This window comes from Branchiostoma floridae, chromosome 11 (assembly GCF_000003815.2).
Source record: "Branchiostoma floridae strain S238N-H82 chromosome 11, Bfl_VNyyK, whole genome shotgun sequence".
Taxonomy (NCBI): domain Eukaryota; kingdom Metazoa; phylum Chordata; class Leptocardii; order Amphioxiformes; family Branchiostomatidae; genus Branchiostoma; species Branchiostoma floridae.
Window position 1 is genome coordinate 11,564,074 of NC_049989.1, and position 18,512 is coordinate 11,582,585.

General features: G+C 41.8%; 2 protein-coding genes across 2 annotated transcripts in view; one reads left to right on the forward strand and one right to left on the reverse strand.

Annotated features, from left to right (window-relative positions):
• Positions 1–7,828, reverse strand: part of LOC118425561 (WSCD family member GA21586-like) — a 28,655-nt gene extending 20,827 nt beyond the window's left edge. Inside the window, exon 1 of the mRNA XM_035834490.1 lies at positions 7,187–7,828. Within this exon, the coding sequence (XP_035690383.1) occupies positions 7,187–7,610 (424 nt within the window). The 5' untranslated portion in view covers positions 7,611–7,828. The remainder of the gene's footprint in view (positions 1–7,186) is intronic.
• A 6,998-nt stretch (positions 7,829–14,826) lies between these two features.
• Positions 14,827–18,087, forward strand: LOC118425560 (serine/threonine-protein kinase pdik1l-like). Its single transcript, XM_035834489.1, has 3 exons — positions 14,827–15,359; positions 16,576–16,678; positions 17,084–18,087. The coding sequence occupies exons 1-3, from the start codon at positions 14,983–14,985 to the stop codon at positions 17,621–17,623; spliced, it is 1,020 nt and encodes a 339-aa protein (XP_035690382.1). The 5' UTR covers positions 14,827–14,982; the 3' UTR covers positions 17,624–18,087.
• The last annotated feature ends 425 nt before the right edge of the window (positions 18,088–18,512 follow it).

Here is an 18,512-nt window from a genome sequence, read left to right on the forward strand (position 1 = left end):
GTCACAGAAATTGTGAGGTACCATACTTTCAAGTGGTAGACGGTTGTTGACAGTTGACTTGGCCACTTATTATCGATACATACCATTCTGCATTACGTTCTGGCACAGTGCTTGATATAAATTTAAGGCTGGATCGATTATTAGCCATTGTTTTGAATTAATATAGATTTTATAACAGAGTCCGCGGGGTTTCTTTGGCATATCCAACTACCATCATTAATATTTCATTAAAATTAACTTTACCCTGCAATTTGTTCTCACCTTCTCACTCCGACGCCTCTAGGCCTCAGGGTCTGTGAGTTAAACGAACATAATTTCCCATCCTTCAACGCGAATGATTACAGTAATTTCTCTTTCACTATGAAACAGGAAAACTCTGTGCAATTTGCAAAATTGTGCTATCTTACAAGATTTGCCCTGCATTTATAGCAAAGATAATTTCCCATCCTTCATCACCAATGATCTCTTTTAACATGAAACAGAAAAAAATCTGCAATTTGCAAAAGTGTGCTATCTTACAAGATTTTCTCTGCATTTATGGCGAAGATAATTTCCCATCCTTAAACACGAATGATTATAGTAATTTCTCTTTCACTATGAAACAGGAAAAGTCTGCAATTTGCGCAAAATTTTGCTATCTTACAAGATTTTCTTTGCATTTATGGCAAAGATAATTTCCCATCCTTCAATACGAATTATTACAGTATTTTCTCTTTCACTATGAAACAGGAAAAATCTGCAAGTTGCAAAAGTGTGCTATCTTACAAGATCTTCTCTGCATTTATGGCAAATATAATTTCCCATCCTTCAACACGAATTATTATAGTAATTTCTCTTTCACTATGAAACAGGTAAAATCTGCAATTTGCAAAAGTGTGTTATCTTACAATATATTTTCTCTGCATTTATGGCAAAGATAATTTCCCATCCTTCAACACGAATTACTATAGTAATTTCTCTTTCACTATGAAACAGGAAAAATCTGCAATTTGCAAAACTGTGCTATCTTACAAGATTTTCTCTGCATTTATGGCAAATGTAATTTCCCATCCTTCAACACGAATTACTATAGTAATTTTTCTTTCACTATGAAACAGGAAAACTCTGTGCAATTTGCAAAAGTGTGCTATCTTTCAAGATTTTCTCTGCATTTATGGCAAATATAATTTCCCATCCTTCAATGCGAATTATTAATTATCCTTTCACTATGAAACAGGAAAAATCTGTAATTTGCAAAAGTGTACAAGATCTGTCTCTGTCTAATTCATACATGTTACCGATGTGACGTGCCCATCTATTAACACTGGGGAATTATACCGACTGTTTCGAGTGATAATGCAGTGAGTGCATAACTTCCGCTTGTTAATTTGTTACACGTCTAACAATTATCAGCAAATCACATTATTAGACAGAGTACCGCCTCAGATCTAACATTAGTAATGTGTAACATCCCAGTTACTTGTCTCGCGATTATGACTTCAACTGTCATCTCATGCCAGTGATAACGGGTTATGCTAAAAGCTTTCACCGCTTGGAAAACTCTCTTGGCAATTCAGAAAACAGCTCGCTTGCTTTGGTAGATAATGGACTCTATTATCTACTGAGCCAAGCGAGCGATACGTTTTCTAAATAGACGGCTATGGCTTTAAACTAACAAAAGGCGAGTTTTTAACGCATCAAGGGGAGACAGAAACCGTAAGGAGTGAATCCTGTTTTAAATGCGGTGAGATATTGACCCATTGAAACGTTCTGACAGCCGCCTATCTATATTCATGAGACACAGATCAGCGGAAAAAGTTGCTGGCGAAGCAACAATGTTTCTGTCTGTTGGTGCGGCGACCTAGTACATCAATCTACGGTGATAAAAAAGCTTCGCTTCTGTTCTAGACGTTTCTGGGCCAAGCATTCTGTCACAACACTCGCGATCGCGTAAAAAATGACAACTGGTTCGAAAATGCTTGGCTAAAACGTTATAGGAACCACTGTACCGTTTTCAGTTTCACCAACATTGTAATCGTTCCTTTGTCTCTCTGGTTTTATACTGTAGCGACCTCGAGTTAGTTCCATGGTCGTTTGGTCCAAGCATGGCTGGCTAAAATGTTATAGAAACCACTGAACTGTTTTTAATTCCACCATCGTTGTAATCGCACGCTTTCTCTCTCTCTAACTTCATATTGTAGTGACGCCATGGTAGGTATGTGATACTGTAGATGCATTTAATGTCGCAGTAGCGCACGATGGTCAAATTTGGACCAAAAGTTTCCATTCGAACCCAGAGTATCGGGTTACCGGGGCTCCCGCGCGGTCCCCGCGGAGGGCTGACGGTGACTGAAACATATTCTGCAAGATCGTGATAGTTTGAAAAACAACCTCTCGCACGTGCCTCGTCGATATTAAATGAAAACTGGCAGTGTGTACACGCCAAATCTTACCGTGTACGTGTGCTGCACTGTTTTGTCTCAATGTTTTCTGAAATGTGCATAGTTGGTTGATTTAGAAAGGGTGTTCGGTTGACCAAAAAAACAAATACCATATTTAGATTGGTCCTAAATTTGACTGAAAATCCAAATCTTTTATATCATATAGGTAATGGTATCAATATCAAACTTTCTGTCTTAGGGATTTTTCAACTTCTACTTAAAACTATTTTTACAGCCAAGATAAGGTCGAAAAATCGTCATTTTTTCAAATTTTCACACTCAAAGACTAGTAATTCAAAATTGCCTCCATGTTCCAAAAATCCCTAAGACACAAAGCTGGAGATATTAGTTGCCGACAATATTAGTCCTGAAAGAGTTGACTTGCACGAGTTTTGCAAGCGATTTAAATACCATGTTTGGTCCTATGTCGAGTCGCACTGATAGTGACATAGAGTAATTGATACCGCCGTAAACAAGTGTTGTAACATTCAAGGTCACCAATAATGACACCAGCAGCTTTGTTACATGTCACATGTTCCAAACTAAGCGGCAGCAAAACTAAACTTGCCAAATATCGGTTTATATTTGTGAAAATGTTTGCTTTTCTTCTGACGCACGGCACCCGGGAAAATGAGGGTGTTTTCTGCGTGTTTACTGTAACAACCTGCGGGTGACCGCGGATGACCCCAAATAGAACGCCCGTTCTGTTCGATCACGCCAGCGTTCTGTTCGATGGAGCATGATTCGTGTTCTAAATCCCCACATAGAAGTCTGGAAATTTTGGGGCCAAATTTTACCATCGTGGCGGGAAAATGTAGTTTTTGCGGTGGTTTTAAGTTTGCGGTAGTGCCATAGACTGTAGACACATAATACAATCATTGGGTAAATATTCGCGGTGGGTTTAAGTTCCCGGAAAACCGCGAACAATTCTGCATTTTTTTCTATTTGCCTTTAGACAGACGAGGACAATGTTGCACTGCACTCAAGTTTTGTACCTTGTATTAAAAGTGCCACATACACGGTACAGACAGAAGGTAAAGGTAGTCTTTTACCTCCCCGACCGAAGTCAAGTACCCATTTTTAGACCTGGGTGAAGTGAGGAAAGTCATGTAAAGTGCCTTTCCCAAGGTCACAACGTCGGGGGCACGGCGGGGATCGAACTCAGGACCTAGAGATTCCGAACCGAACGCTAAACCAGTTACGTCACACCCGACTCCGCCAATTCTGCATTTACAGTACAGTAGTACGTATAATATGTTTATTTCAAATTTCGCCTTCACCCTCACGTTGCGGTTTGACCTCCACTCTAATTGCCCTGGACGCACATGTTCTTGTTCCCACGTAAAAATAACACACAGCGTAGCTGAATCGTGTGACCTTGGCGTTGTGTTTGCTCAACTCGTCGTAGATCGATGAGGGTCAATGTTAAAGTACGAAAACATCCCCCACCGCTATATCAGGCTATGACGTGGGTTTAGATTGAGTCGTCAGAATGAATGAAAGTAGAGGGAATAAATTATGTGACCAAATACAACGTGTATCAAATCTACGGGGCGTTGTGGCAAGGTCAATAACGGACAGAAGCACGGTGACAGAAGACTACATTTATGGTACAGAAGTTTTCGAAGCCTCCGTCGGAAATAAACTTTAGCAGCATTTGCACAGCATACGTACATGTATATACAGCAGCGTTGTGAAAGCCATATGGTACAACTATCCACAGAGACAAAGTGACACTGAAAAAAGCGTTGTGTAGCGAGCACGCATATATAGTTCCAGTATGCCGTTTCAAGTAGATTTCAAGGCAACATCAACACCTTTTCTTTCAAAAACAGCCATATTGGAGAGCTTGCTGTATTCTATCCACGTAGCGGCGCAGAAAGAACTTATCGCTCAATGCTCACACTCGAGTGAACTTGCTTCATTTTCCAGTTCAATAAGGTAAGAAAGTCTCTTGCCCATCTACCCTGATTTAGCGGCTCCGGTGAAATGGAAAAGTCGTGTACGTAGACTTGGCCTGGCTATAAACTTTCAACAAAACGGTAGATCTCCCGTTGCCAATTGCCTTCCGCATGTACTCGTATCCTTTCTCCTGATTACGGAAACGGCGAAGGTTGCAGGTATTTCAATCAACAGCCTGAACTTCAGACCTGACTGCATTCATTTGTTGATGGGGAAATTTCTCACAGCGGAACGACCACACTTGCCACGCATACAAATGACAGGCCGGGAAAGCACTACATACGTACTAACCATAGTTCACCTTTATCCGCGGGGTAACCTATATGCACGATTTTATACATTTTATAACCTGCGCACACCGTTGTTTTACATTGACGTTCCACTAGTGTGGTCCATTGCAGCTTTCATTGTTATCACCTCCGTGAAAAATGAACTCATTGTTTGTTTTTTCTTTCACTGTGTGTGTGTGTGTGTATGTGTTTCCGGATATTTGTGATCAACACAACTCAAAAGCTATGAATAGATTTTTGATGTGTTGTTACGATCGCAGACATACGTATGGTATAATTCAAACTAAGTATGTCCGTACTGCTCTCAAGTGTTAACGATCTACAAAATGAATCTCTCCAAAGAGTTATTTTCGTGTAGATTTGAGGCCTTTATAAGTTTCTTTACCATAGATCTTGTGGGGATTTGTATTGAAAAAGAAAGAAAGAACATTATATGTGGTATTTCACTGCACTTGGGGCACCGGTGTGGAACTGCAGGGTTCGAAAGCTTACTCAACGAATTACAGAGATAAAGAATGAATGTTCTTACGTTTTGTATACTTTGTTGTCTTCTAAGTCATGCTTTTACGTATTACGCAATACCTAAATGATAAGATATCGGCGAAAATAACACAACAGTGCCGCAGTGAGCAAACGCCGCAGTGCCGCACCGGTGCCCCAAGTGTAGTGAGATATACCACCTTATGGGCCATAACTTGTTTCGCAAGGGTGTTTCAATTTTTGGCTTAATATTCCCCTGTCGCCCAACACTGCGAAGAAATAGGAAACCATTAGGAAGGGCTGCACCGTATCTGTAAGGGGTAACCTTAGAGCGGTGACCTCATGGGGGTTACCAAGTTCACGGTCAAGTCGCACTTCAGATTACTCTGCAATACCTGGATGTGAAACAGGGCTAGGGGTGCACTCATCGGATAACACAGGGGAGGACATGATTATAGGTCACTAACTATTGAGTTATGCTTGCTACTTTTCAGCATCTTTTCTGTAATCTCCAAGCAGACGTGGAAAGGTACAATCGAACAATTTTGCTCGATCGCTGATCCACAGAACGGGAAGCTTGAGAAATGTTACGATTTTTACCTCTTTCTACATCTGCTTGGAGATGATTTTTTACGACAACTATAACGTTATATATGGGGTTACCCTCAAAATAGATCATCCTGTGGTTGTTGTGTTCGTCTGTTTGGCTTGCCGCACTGTTTATCATGGTTTTCCTAATCTCCAAGCAGATCCTACGGTAGCCAAACACACTCCTAGGTCGGCTTCACTCCTCTGGCAGTTTTTTTAATACTATCTTATGCTACCGTAGGATCTGCTTAGAGATTAGGTTTTCGTACTTTCGGTCTTAAGTTGTCCGTTGTCTGAAAAGACCCATGCATGGTAATGCCTGATAACACTAAAACCATTCATACCACAAAAAGATCCCCTTGTATAAATGGATTACACTTTTGGAACAACTCGACAACCAGACTTACTTTCGCTTGGATCCGGGAATACCTTGAGGGATTATTGTTGCTGGTAAAGCTGGGAATTTTTGCCTGAGGTCTGGTTAAGTATTCTTTAAGAGCTCGTCACAGTGTAGGTCTGAACATTGGCCGACACATATAGGGTGTGCACAACGTGATAGACAACAGACTCGTAAACTGAATTTGCATGTTATTCAGAAAAGTAGCAGTTCAAAAAGATAAACTGTAAGAGCTAGTATTAAATACCGAATTGAATTTACCCACAGGGACATAGTTTTTTGCTTTCGGAGTATTTTTGTCCATATCATGGAACACTAGCTCGGTAAACTGCCGTGTATATAGTGTATGCCGACATAGCTACGCTATTATTGGGTTGCTCTTGTCAACACGATGTAACAGCTGACACATAGGAGAAACTCGATACAAAATAAAGGCAAATCATCGCCCCATAAGCGCCCCTGAGCACGAGCTATCATGCCAGTGTTCTCCTTGGAATAAGGACGTTTCCTATATACAGGAATACAGTATTGTCTATTGAATGGGAGGTTTACGGGAAGGGCACACATTTGGGATTCTGACGAGAGGCTGTTAGAACAATCCCGTAGTGTGCCGACCTGACCTCTTAACCCTCAGCAAATAGAGCTCCGACCCCGAAATATCTCTGCCAGAGTTTTTTTCTGGGTTCCCCGCATTTATTATCATCTAGACCGATGTGTACACCACTAACATACCACAGGAGTTAACCGCTACAGTGTCACTATACGCTGTAACATGTAGATGATGTTTGGGGTCGAAGTTCAGTGAACACTAGGGGACTCGGAGACTGAAGAGGAATAATAAGCACTAGGAATTTACGAGAGCCAGTATTTCAGTTCTGTCGAACTGAACACTGTGATAAGAGGGACAATGAATGGTTTGCTGAGAGATTGTTAAGAGCTGACTGATGTGCAATGATTCTTACTAAGCGTACCGCACCGTTGGCTAGTGTTGTCCGTGCGGTACGTGTGTACCTTATTGTACCACAGGTACGTGACTTACGGGAGCTTACCTGTGGCTTGTTGTACGAGATAACGGAGCCACGTGTTGCCTGATCCAGGGAAACTGACGAGAGCTGTGATGGGGAGGGGAGTCGGGGAATACCGCAGCGCCGTGCACTGCTCCAGCCTCACGTCCCTGTGTGCGCCCATCCGTAGGTCCTTCGTCTCCTGGTCCTGTCTTGCCGGGGAGGCCATGACCGCCACTGGCGGGGCCGGGGCCGCTTTCATCCCGAGGCGGTAGCGGAGGTGTTGGGGGTTTTCCCTCAGCGTTCCCGCCACTGAGGTGACGCTTCCTGGCGGACTGTCCTTGGAGGACCGTGCGGTGGATGCCGCCTTGTGGATGAGGAGACCGATGCCGAACACGTAGAAGAGGATGAAGCTGAGCAGCAGTCCGCAGAAGAGCTGCCTCTTCCGCCAGCGGGACGAGCAAACCATGACATGCGGAGGTGCTCGCCGAGGCTAGAAATGCTCCAGTATGGTGGCAGGGCGCTAAATCCTCATGGCAAGCACTTGAGGGTCTTCTTAAGCCCCAAATGAGCATCGATCGGCGGTGCAACAGAGCGCTGAACCTGCCCACAGCACTGTGAATGCAGCGCGTGTGAAGCAGTTGGCTTAAATGTAGGCGTAAACATCTGGTGCAGATGGGTCAAGGGGGAATGCTGCGCTGGGTCAACCCTCGAGAAGGGCGATACCAATATTTGTGCATCCGAAATAGGCCATTACAAAGGCATTTCTAAGCCTCAACGTATTTCATAACGTGTCGTAAATCTTTACAATTTCAGTACTATGAACTGCCGCTTGGTATCGTTCCTCTGTGCTATTCTAGAAAAGCGAAACCGATTTATTCCTACCCTTTGTTTGTATGATGGTATCGTCCTGAAAGCCACCGTGCGGAATACGTTCAGGACAGGCTCAGTCCTCTTAAACCAGTCCGTTTGTCATCGTGGGAAGGATTTAGATACCCTAATTACCAGCTGGACATTTTAGGTCAGCTTAGTCGCTCCGCAAGGGTTCAGATGTACAGCAAGCTGAATGAAAATGAGCCAGAACTAGCAACTGTTGAATCGGCATTAACAGGTTTGCCCTTTAAATGTATAAAACTGGTTGCATACATTTATGGCTGCGCGCGTAATAATCACATATATAAGGGTCATGTTGTTAAATGTGATAGGAGGAAATAATTTTTTTCTAGCTTAAGCTGTATGTAAGATGTGTAGTTAGCGTTAATGTCAATTCATTGTGAGAATAGTGATGATACACACGAGGACTACAACATGATACTGTTGATACAAATCGTTTACAATAACAGATCTATAATGTTGCCGGATTCGCGCCGCGAACCTTTCTGGTAAACATATGCCGTTTCGTTACATTCCTTCCTTCACTGTGGTATGGAGTAAACTCCAACAAAAGGAAATGTATGGGGAATGGTTAAGAGTTTCATTTTTTTTATTTCAAAAGAATAAGGAACTTGCGTACCTTTTAAAAAAAATGTCCGTTGTGCAATTATCACTCGTTGACATTTACAGCCTCGCTATGTTCTAACGAAAGATTCACTGATGACTACCCTCCAAAGTAATAAAATGGACTAACCCTGAAGGCGGATTATGAATTGTATTGTTCTGTCTTGTATGTACGATACATTGAGGGAACAGGATGTTGATAGTCATCACAAAAATGCTTCCTTGCATCTTCAAACGGCTCATAAAGAATGTTTGGTGTGTATCCAGGTTTAGGCACACAAGTTGACTCACTTACATAAATGATGAGTGAACCGAAAATATCGGCGTATACGCCAGCCAACTGTTTATACGAGGGTAAGACAGCTGTTAGCACACCAACTTGGCAACTGTACTTTGATATCCAAACACATCTTGGGGTGCACGATTGTAGCGTGTTATGACCAAGTGGGTGGTGGTGGGTCAGAGAAGCCCAGGTGTCAGAACATATTACCCCCCCCCCCCCCCATACACACACACGAAGACGTCCAAGGATATAAAGTATGCCTGTCACCGTTGACAAACTCGATTTTCACTTCCATCCAAGAAGCTAGATGAAATTTTCGTTAAACACTGAAGGCTGAGGAAAAAATGATGTACCGGTTTCTGCCGACTACACAAAAATGCATCGCAAGTTACAAAACTCCAATTTGCCTTGCTGATAACAAACAGACGTGGAAGTGACCTTGCACGGCAACATCCAGATTATCATTGTTGAAATGTCATTGAGGCCATCTCACCAGGAATTCCCGCCAAAAAAAGAAGGGAATTCGCGCCAAAAAAAGAAGTTGGCTTGAGTAATACGCCAATGTAGTCGTCCGTGGGCGGGGGAGACTGAAGAATGTCCCAGATTTGTAGCATCTGAATCTCATTTTTCACGGACACAGAAAGGCCAAAGGGAGAAGGGCCAAAGTCCGCCACGGGGGGTACTTCAGATGGTTCCATGTACAAAACCTTTTGCACTGCCACAGAACATCGTAAATAACGTTATATCCCTTTCACAAACCAATACACCGCACGAGTATGAAACAGAATCCAGACTAGGATAATTTGATTGTGCGCACGACATCAACACAAGCACTGTTGTCTTGACAACTACATTTAGAAGTCAGGAATGTTTTTGCGTGGCGTTTGGGTTAGGTCTATAACGTTAACATGCGTGTGGCTGTCCTATATCCATATTGTTCCTAACAACGCAAGCACATCAAGACATGTTGTAAATATTGCCGACATCCAGAGTACAGCTTTCTTATGTGCTCATTTGATTGGATTTGGTCATAGACTCGCATGAACAATTTAGTTTTAACCCGTTATTCGTGTGCCAGTGATACGGTTCTTTGCCTCCCGACTAGTACTAATACTGATTCGAGCATCACAACATGAGACTCTGCCTATACCAAAGCTAATCTAATTAAAGAAACAAGCTACCACCATGTCGATTGGCTACTAATACCGGTACCGACACAGTCGAGGACAAATAGCTGCGAGTCAAGCTACAAATTCAAGTCCGGCGGTCTCTCCTTTGTGAACGATTACAAAATCGATACCTTTTACTCTGTAAAGTACTGGACTTTACGGTGGGATTTGGGGCTCTATAATAAATCAAGATATTACGATATCTCCAAAAGCTCGTGGATATCAACTTGATTCAATATCAAAGCACGCATTTTCTGTGTGCTGTTGATGTGACCACCGAAATGTTGCTGAAAGCGTTACTTACTATTGGGTAACAATGAATAGACAAGTAAAAGTGGGTATTCATCTAGCTCTACATGAATCCGTTAGTACGGGGAGCATCTGACAATACGTGCCAACATTACATGTAACTAGAAAGTTATCATTGGCAAACAAATACATAATGTTCAGATTCACATGTTCTAACTCACTACTGCTCTGTTTATTTCTACTCACATGTATATATGGTGACCACCCCGTCCATCTCTGTCCTGCCACTTGCTACATAATGCAATCGAACACCACACGGTGTCTACTACACCTCCAGTAACTATGGTGTCAATCGGTACAGGGCTTTGACCTAATTGTTTGGAGAAGAAGAAAAAAAGAAATAAAGGAGTGATGAAATAATATGTTTCCTTTCAGTGAAGGTAATTGATGAGCAAACTTTCGGTAAAGCAGTTGCAAGCTAAATATGAACGGCTTTATACCCAGTGTTTGCATTTCTTACTTGAATGGTGAATTGATCTTATACAAGTTATAGCCTACTCAATAGCTTGTCATAGTTTTCGACTCACATCAAGTCATCGATCTGAAAGCAAACTTCGTTGTTGACGTAAGGATTCAAACGTTTTGTACCCCGCCACAAGATCTATTTCGTCACTTTTCGACCTTGACTTTCGCTGAGATAACATATCACGTATGTTTGTTTAAAGTGCAGGGACTGGCGCCAAGAACAATGGGAGGCAAACGATGTCAGACGGAAATCCGAAAAGCCAATTTCTCATCTGGTTTTAATGCCAAAATGGAGAAGACTCCAGAACCTTTACCCGAAAACGAACAGAAGCTGGCAGACGATTCGCCCTTTATTCGCAATTACCACAATGCGTATGTCGATATACGGTGATGTTGCCACGATTAAAAGAATAACTGTTATCAGATATATGATAACGCTAACACTGTTACAAGAACTTATTGACATTATTCTATGCTGATACTTGTTTATGAAAAATGACCATATTGGCATCATTGCTTTTTCATCACCATGAGATGACAAAGTCCCTTAGTCAAAATAATGGACTTAGCAATGGCCATGTATAGATGTGACAGAAAACAAATTAGATATGCAAATATCTCATAATCGCCAGGAGTAGAATGTTGAAATAGGAGAGCGTCATCGATATCAAATTCAATGCTGGATATTGAACAGGCTGCTATAAGCGAGATTTATTCAGGCTACTGTCCTCTGTGTCACGACCAGTGGGAGATACTCTCATGAGTCTCATCTGTTTAATGAGTTGGTTTGAGTTAAACTGGTTCAAGATCATTATGGAAATTGCTAAACTTTATTTCCAACACGAATTAATATATAGGGACTTACCCTAAATTTTCGGTCAACTCCGTCGACCTTGTTCACAGAATGACCCTATCTCCAGCAGTGACGTCAGGAACACGACACTTTTGCAGGAGGGGGTCATAAGTATCAGAAAGTCTGTGCCGCCCCCCGTCTCTGTTGAGTGTGGGCCGGTGGGCTCTAATGTACAAGATCACTTGGTTCAAGATCACTTTTCTTTCTCTGAGTGGTGGTTTTACAGTGAAACCAAGACATGGAATCATGGAAAGCCATTAGAAGTTTCCTTGGAAAGACGCGCTAGTCTGTGTGTCTCACGTCAAGGATCCGCAACGACCCTTATTAGAGGACACGAAACACCATCTCTGTGGGCGGGGCCAAGGTGTAAAATGTTGCCGGGTGTGTAATCAGCCTGGACACCCACTGCGCCCCCGTTTAATAGGATTAATACGATTCAGATTCGCCTCAGCCTCTACCTAACCCATTCCACATTGTACCTAGCTGTAGTTTCCAACTCCATGCCCCCCTCACAGTCTGTCGTAAGCCGTCGAACGATTTGGATGTCGTACTACCTACAATGATCTTGGACAGCTCTTTGCGTAATACGACAGCTGCGTTTTATATGACATGTGCACGGCTATCGCAAGAAGTGCGCTACGTTATATATACCCCCTCACGATCGCTAACTTTGGGCTTTTTGGCATACAAAATTGTACACCTTCTGCAAAGTTCAACTGTCTTCAATGGCACACAAAATGTTCTTTGGGATCCATGTCGGTGGTTCTGTCACAGCCTGCTTGAAAATCCTATGGCATCAAAATCGTGCGACGATCTTGTACTAGACATGCACGACAATTCATTTGTGATTGTTCGACGATCGTACGTCAAGTGCAAGAGATGGTTAATTGACTTTAAAAAAATGAAGATCATATGGCTAAACTGCCGTTTTTTTTACAGCAGACAAACATGCATAATTTCAAACGCTAGCTTAACGTCATTAAAGGCGTTCGGGTGACTATATAGCATCTAATTCTTTGAAATATTCGATTTGTGAGTAAAAAAGTAATGACACGAACAACATTCACTGCACAAATTACACGTCCTCATTCAGGAGCTTTACACAGTACGGTAAGGCGCTGTTTGCGAAACGAGCAGTTCTACATTTGAACTTATATGGATTTGAATTTGTCGTTGTTTCTTAGTGTCCTATTTAATATAAGTCTCTCTCTACATATGTATATTGTTCCATGTAATGTGACCATGCTGGTAGTGTCTACGGCAAGGTGGGAAGTTTGACCTAGCCGTGCCTGCGGTCTTTCCTATGAGATTATCATTGATTAACCAGAAGGACTTGGGTTGAAGGGTGAGATACAGATGTGATTACATAAGACATTTCAGCTGTAGCTTTGACACCGGAAATCATATCTACCGTAATCCTGTCTTCTGTGTACATTTGCACTTTTCACTTTGCTGGGTTTAAGTCATTCTATTCACGTGTTTCAAACAAACTGTAAAAAAAGATACTGTAAATGCTAAGATTTTCACTAAATAGAAAATCTTCGAAGATAATGTTGCGACATTCGTATGTGTGGTATGCATCATTCTAATCACCCAAATAAACCATGGTGTACTCGTTCAACAAACAGTGACATGACATACCGCTGGTATTGAAAAAGATGATTAAAAGTTTATTGATTTTAAGTGGGTAAGTCAACAGATAGTAAAGGGAAGACGTGACACACAGAGGGGGGCACATCAAGCAAGATCCAGGGTTCTGTACTGAATTAAGCTGTAATAATAACACTATTCCCCTACTATTATTGTAGCTACCCGATCACTGCCTTCTGCACGAACTCCCCCTGGAAAGCATTATGGTCATCACTTTGATGTATTTAAATGGATTGGCCACTCAGACAAGAGGATTGTGCTGGTGAGGTATGATTTGAAACAGAGGAGCGTTAGTTAACCGGAAAAAATCCAGAAGTAAGTAAGTCACGTGCACTACCTTCCGAACTTCTTGGTGGATTGGAAACATTGGCCAAAATATGTCACTAGAGGACTGCAAATTTGTCCATTGAGAAGAGAAAACGGTTAGTATGTTATCGAATAGCCCTCTGATAAAACTTTACTTCTATCTTGCGTAGTTTTTTTTCTTATTCTCGTTTGATATTGCCGTTTGATGTGATGTTGACAACGCCGCCTACTGATCAGTGTAATAACGGCACAAATGCTTGAATGAGAACTCGACGAGTAGGAATGCAATGGTTCATTCATTCATTCATTCATTCATTCATTCATTCATTCATTCATTCATTCATTCATTCATCCATCCATTCATCCATCCGCCCATCCGTCCATCCGTCCATCCGTCCATCCATCCGTCCATCCATCCGTCCATCCGTCCATCCATCCATCCATCCGTCCGTCCGTCCATCCATCCATCCATCCATCCATCCATCCATCCATCCATCCATCCATCCATCCATCCATCCATCCATCCATCCATCCATCCATTCATTCTTTCTTCATCCATTCAACAAATGTCGCACACACGAATTGCATCTACGGGATTACAAAGAAACGATGGTTCCTCGGACCTCTCGCATTCTTGATAGATAGTTTACAACGTTGACTGAAGATAAATCACATTTTTGAAAGTTTAAGTTCACAGAATCCATGATCCGAAACGTTTGAGTATGTTTGTATGACTTAGTCATGCCGCACGTTTTTTTTTTTTTGCCCGCAGTTACACGTCATGTCCTTATATCCATGATGTAACCTTCGGCTGTATATAAAGTTAAACTTCACTGAATCATTGTCTAACGCGACGTGTCCCTTCTACATACGGTACACGTACGCCCTCTACCAAAATAGCATGTCCATTCATTGTCATGTGGACTATACTAATAAACGTACAGGGGTGTTTGGCTAAAATAGTTCGACGAACTGAAGTGTGACTTGAATTTTACCGTCTGTATTATGTTTTCTAGTATCAAATTATAGTTTTTAATCTAAAGTGTTCATAATAGACGTCTGCATCTTGGAATATAAAGAAATATTTTCGTACAAAATATGTGTCTTCACACTATGAAAAGTGGTATCGTCATATTTTGGGTCAAAGGGCACCAATGCGGAACTAAATTTGTGTGCTGCAAAGTGAGTAGTACACCAGACGTAATAGAGAGACTTGACAAGGCTGGTGGGGTTTGTATTCACTCCGTCCGCGTTTATATACAGTATACAATATCTGTAAGATTTTCCTCATCCTTGCGAGAGAGTCAGAATGACCGAGACCGTTGCAGGATACGAAATTACCGGTGAGCTAAAGAGCGGGAGCTTCGGGACGGTGTATAAGGCTCGCCGAGGGCAGGGGGAGTTGACGTACGCTCTGAAGAAGCTTCGCCTCGGCTCACGGGACACCGACGATGTCCTGAACGAGCTGCAAAACTTACAAGCTATACAGAAGGAGGCGAGGGACACCGAGGTCCCGATCCTCAGGCTGGTAGAGTTCCTACACCAGGACGATTCGTTCTGGTTGGTCACGCGGTTTTGCGACGAAGGCTCACTCAGCGACTTCTTACTACTCCACCCAGAAACCGACGAAAATCAAAATGTCAAGTTCATGATACAGATCTCAGAAGCCTTGAAATACCTACACAGGTAAGTGTTAATCCTAGATTTTGTGCTTTATTAGATAAGTTCAGTAACGTATTCGGAATGTAGTTGTTTCTTCTTTGCATTGTTCTTCTATTACAATAATTATTCTACGAACGAGTGAGTCAAATATCAGAGAATATTCCACAATTGCTCCTCTACAAGAAGAGAAATGGCATGTTTATTTTTCTGCATTGTACTGCTATAGCTATTACTATTCTACGGGGAATTAATCAGATGCCAAAGAATACTCCATACTTGCAAGAACAGAAATGGCAAAGTAGATACGCTGCCGGGCACAAGATCGTGAGACCGCGGGTTCGATTCCTGGCATTTCTGGCTAGACATTTTCCACTTGACCAAGTTGTCTGTGCATCGTTTTCCATTAAGATCGATACAGATGAATGAACTAAATAATGGTATTGCCATATGCATTGACGCCGTGTATGTTTTCATGTCAACCAGGGTACAGGGAACAAAAGAATGTACTGAACCACTATGAAATGATATCTGCAATTACGCTATGAAATATTAATGAACCACTTGCTGAATTAAGGTCTCACTGCCTCTCTTAAAAAGGATACCATTTCGTGTTGGAAACCGCCATGATCGAACAATGAGTGTCTCTTCTGTTAAGGAAAGAGAACTATTATAGAACAACAAGGATAGTGAAATATTTCGTAACATTAACTCCAAAACAATGCTATTGGTAACATAAGACAAAAGGTTGAGCTCATTGAACTCGGGTTTACCACTCAATGACTGGCCATTAGTTGACAATTGTTTTGAAAGGCTGAAAGGGGTCGGGGCAAGGCCATTTGGAAATTAAATTGCTATTTCATTTCTAATGAGAGCAATAGAATACATTTTCTGTAACGTCGATATAACATACGACTGTATCAGTGAATTTAAGCAGTGCGTCAAAACATTTTGTCTGAAATACAATTCCAATTGCTTTCACATTGCCTCTAAGGCCGATATTCTATCTTGAGAATAGATATTTTCATAATGTTTGTACTTGATCAAGGTATGATATTCTCAACATCGTAAGGCTACTCGTACCTAGTCCTATTGTGTTCTTTTAACATTTCGACATGAAAATATGCTGCAAGCTTCAGATGGTACGAACTGAACGTTAACGCTGGAGGCGTATGATCAAAAAGTGACCATATATAAAAGTACACGCCATTTGTTCATGTTATCAACTGTTATTCCACCCCAGGAATGACATTGTCCATGGAGGGCTAACAATGGACAATGTACTGGTGACCAGTCAGTTCGGAGGCTTTGTTCGCGGGCGAACAGTCATGAAATACACCATAAAGGTAGGTCATTAATGGCTGCTGATAGATTACGAACCGCAAGGGAGCGTTCACGATACATGTCGAGTAACTTGGATCATTGTGGATCCCACACTCTTAAGGGACCTAACATATGCAGAATGTATGTTTAGAATTTTTAAGTACATGTGTGATGCATTCCTATATAGATAGTCTGCTGTATTATGATATTGGCTATGTCAGGATGCGATGGAAGTGATCCAAGGAGAGGTCAATATTCAAGTTGTATATTGAAGTTTACAATATAAAAGGGAAATTTGTTTTTAAGATAACTCAAGATTACCCACGTGATAGCTACACGTATCTTTATGTAATGTGGCTTATATTTACAAAAGTATTGACAACTCCTTTGATAGTTGTATGCCTTACCACGGTTCGAACGTTTTGTAGGTGAGTGACTATGGAATAGCTAAAATGAGTGGAGAAGACATCTTCCTTCACTACTACTACCGGCATGACACCCCGACTCGCTACTTTACGGCTCCGGAGGTTCAAGACGGCGTCTACACCAAGGAGTCCGACGTCTTCTCCATGGGCGCCATCTTTGTGGCCCTGACGGACCGCACCACTCTGAAGATCGCGGAGCACCACAGTGTCGTACCCTTCATCATTCCCGACATCCCCTTCGGCCAGGCCCTGAACACCAGCCCGTCCCTTCGGCTCTCCGAAGTCGTCATGAAGAACTTAGGGGAAAACAACAGCCTGAAGGAGATGGTGGTGGCCATGTTATCCACGGACCCGCAGGACAGACCCACGGCGGAGGAAGTGAGCGAGAGGGTCCAGGCTATCGGGAACGCTACCGGCGCCATGGCGGGGGTTTTCCTGGGGATAGCGATCGCCATTGGCGGGGCGTTGATGGGGTTCTGGCCCTTAAGTCTAGTCGGCCTCCTCGGCGGACTCTTGTCGTTTTACCTTGTGATACAAGGATAGGATTTCATTTTTTTATTCTGGTCATATATAACTTTATTGCGCAACAATTGTACAAGGTACAAAGCATGGCATGTGCTGATACATAACTACAGCTCTATAAGGCTAATCTACGTAATACAAGGTTCATAGTATGGGATAGAAATGGTCTTTTACAATCATATGTATGGTAGCTTTGCTCGCGAGTAAATGTAGCAAATTACGTACCAAAGGCGCATTTCACGCAGTTTTTTTACAGTTTGAATGCATGTAAAATATTTGTACCCATGCCTATGCATGGGCGAGTGTTCTTTGAATTTTGATGCATGGATAGTTGTATGGTCTAAAATGTCGTTAGGTAGAGTAGGTAGAATAATGTTAACTTAGTTACTTCTGTTGTTAACTAAGTTAAATGTCGGAGCTGTTACAGGTAAACTAGTATAATCAAATGATAAACCATTTTTTTTGTAATAGCGCAAGTAAAATAATAAGACAAAGTGTCGTGTGGCTGGAAAAAGTTTGGAGAATTTGGAAAGCAAGGTTCTTATGCTAAACTATTCAATTGATTATACAAAGTTTGACCGGTTGTGCTTCTTATTACGCTATATTCTACATGTATTTATTATGCTCTCAAGCACTGCCATTCCCAAGTTGTAAATCTTACTTTAAAAAAAGAAAAAGTGAACGAAGGAATGAAAGATGGAAAGAAAGAAGCAAGCAAGCAAGCAAGAAAGAAAGAGTACTGTATGTGCATAGAGATACTTACTTAAAAAAAATTTAAAAAAAGAGAACAAAGGAAAGAAAGAAAGAAGCAAAAAAAGAAAGAAAGAGTATGAGCATAGAGATACAATCCTTGTTGACTACATGTCAATCTTTAAAACAAGTGCCCTTATGCCAGCAAATATCATAATAA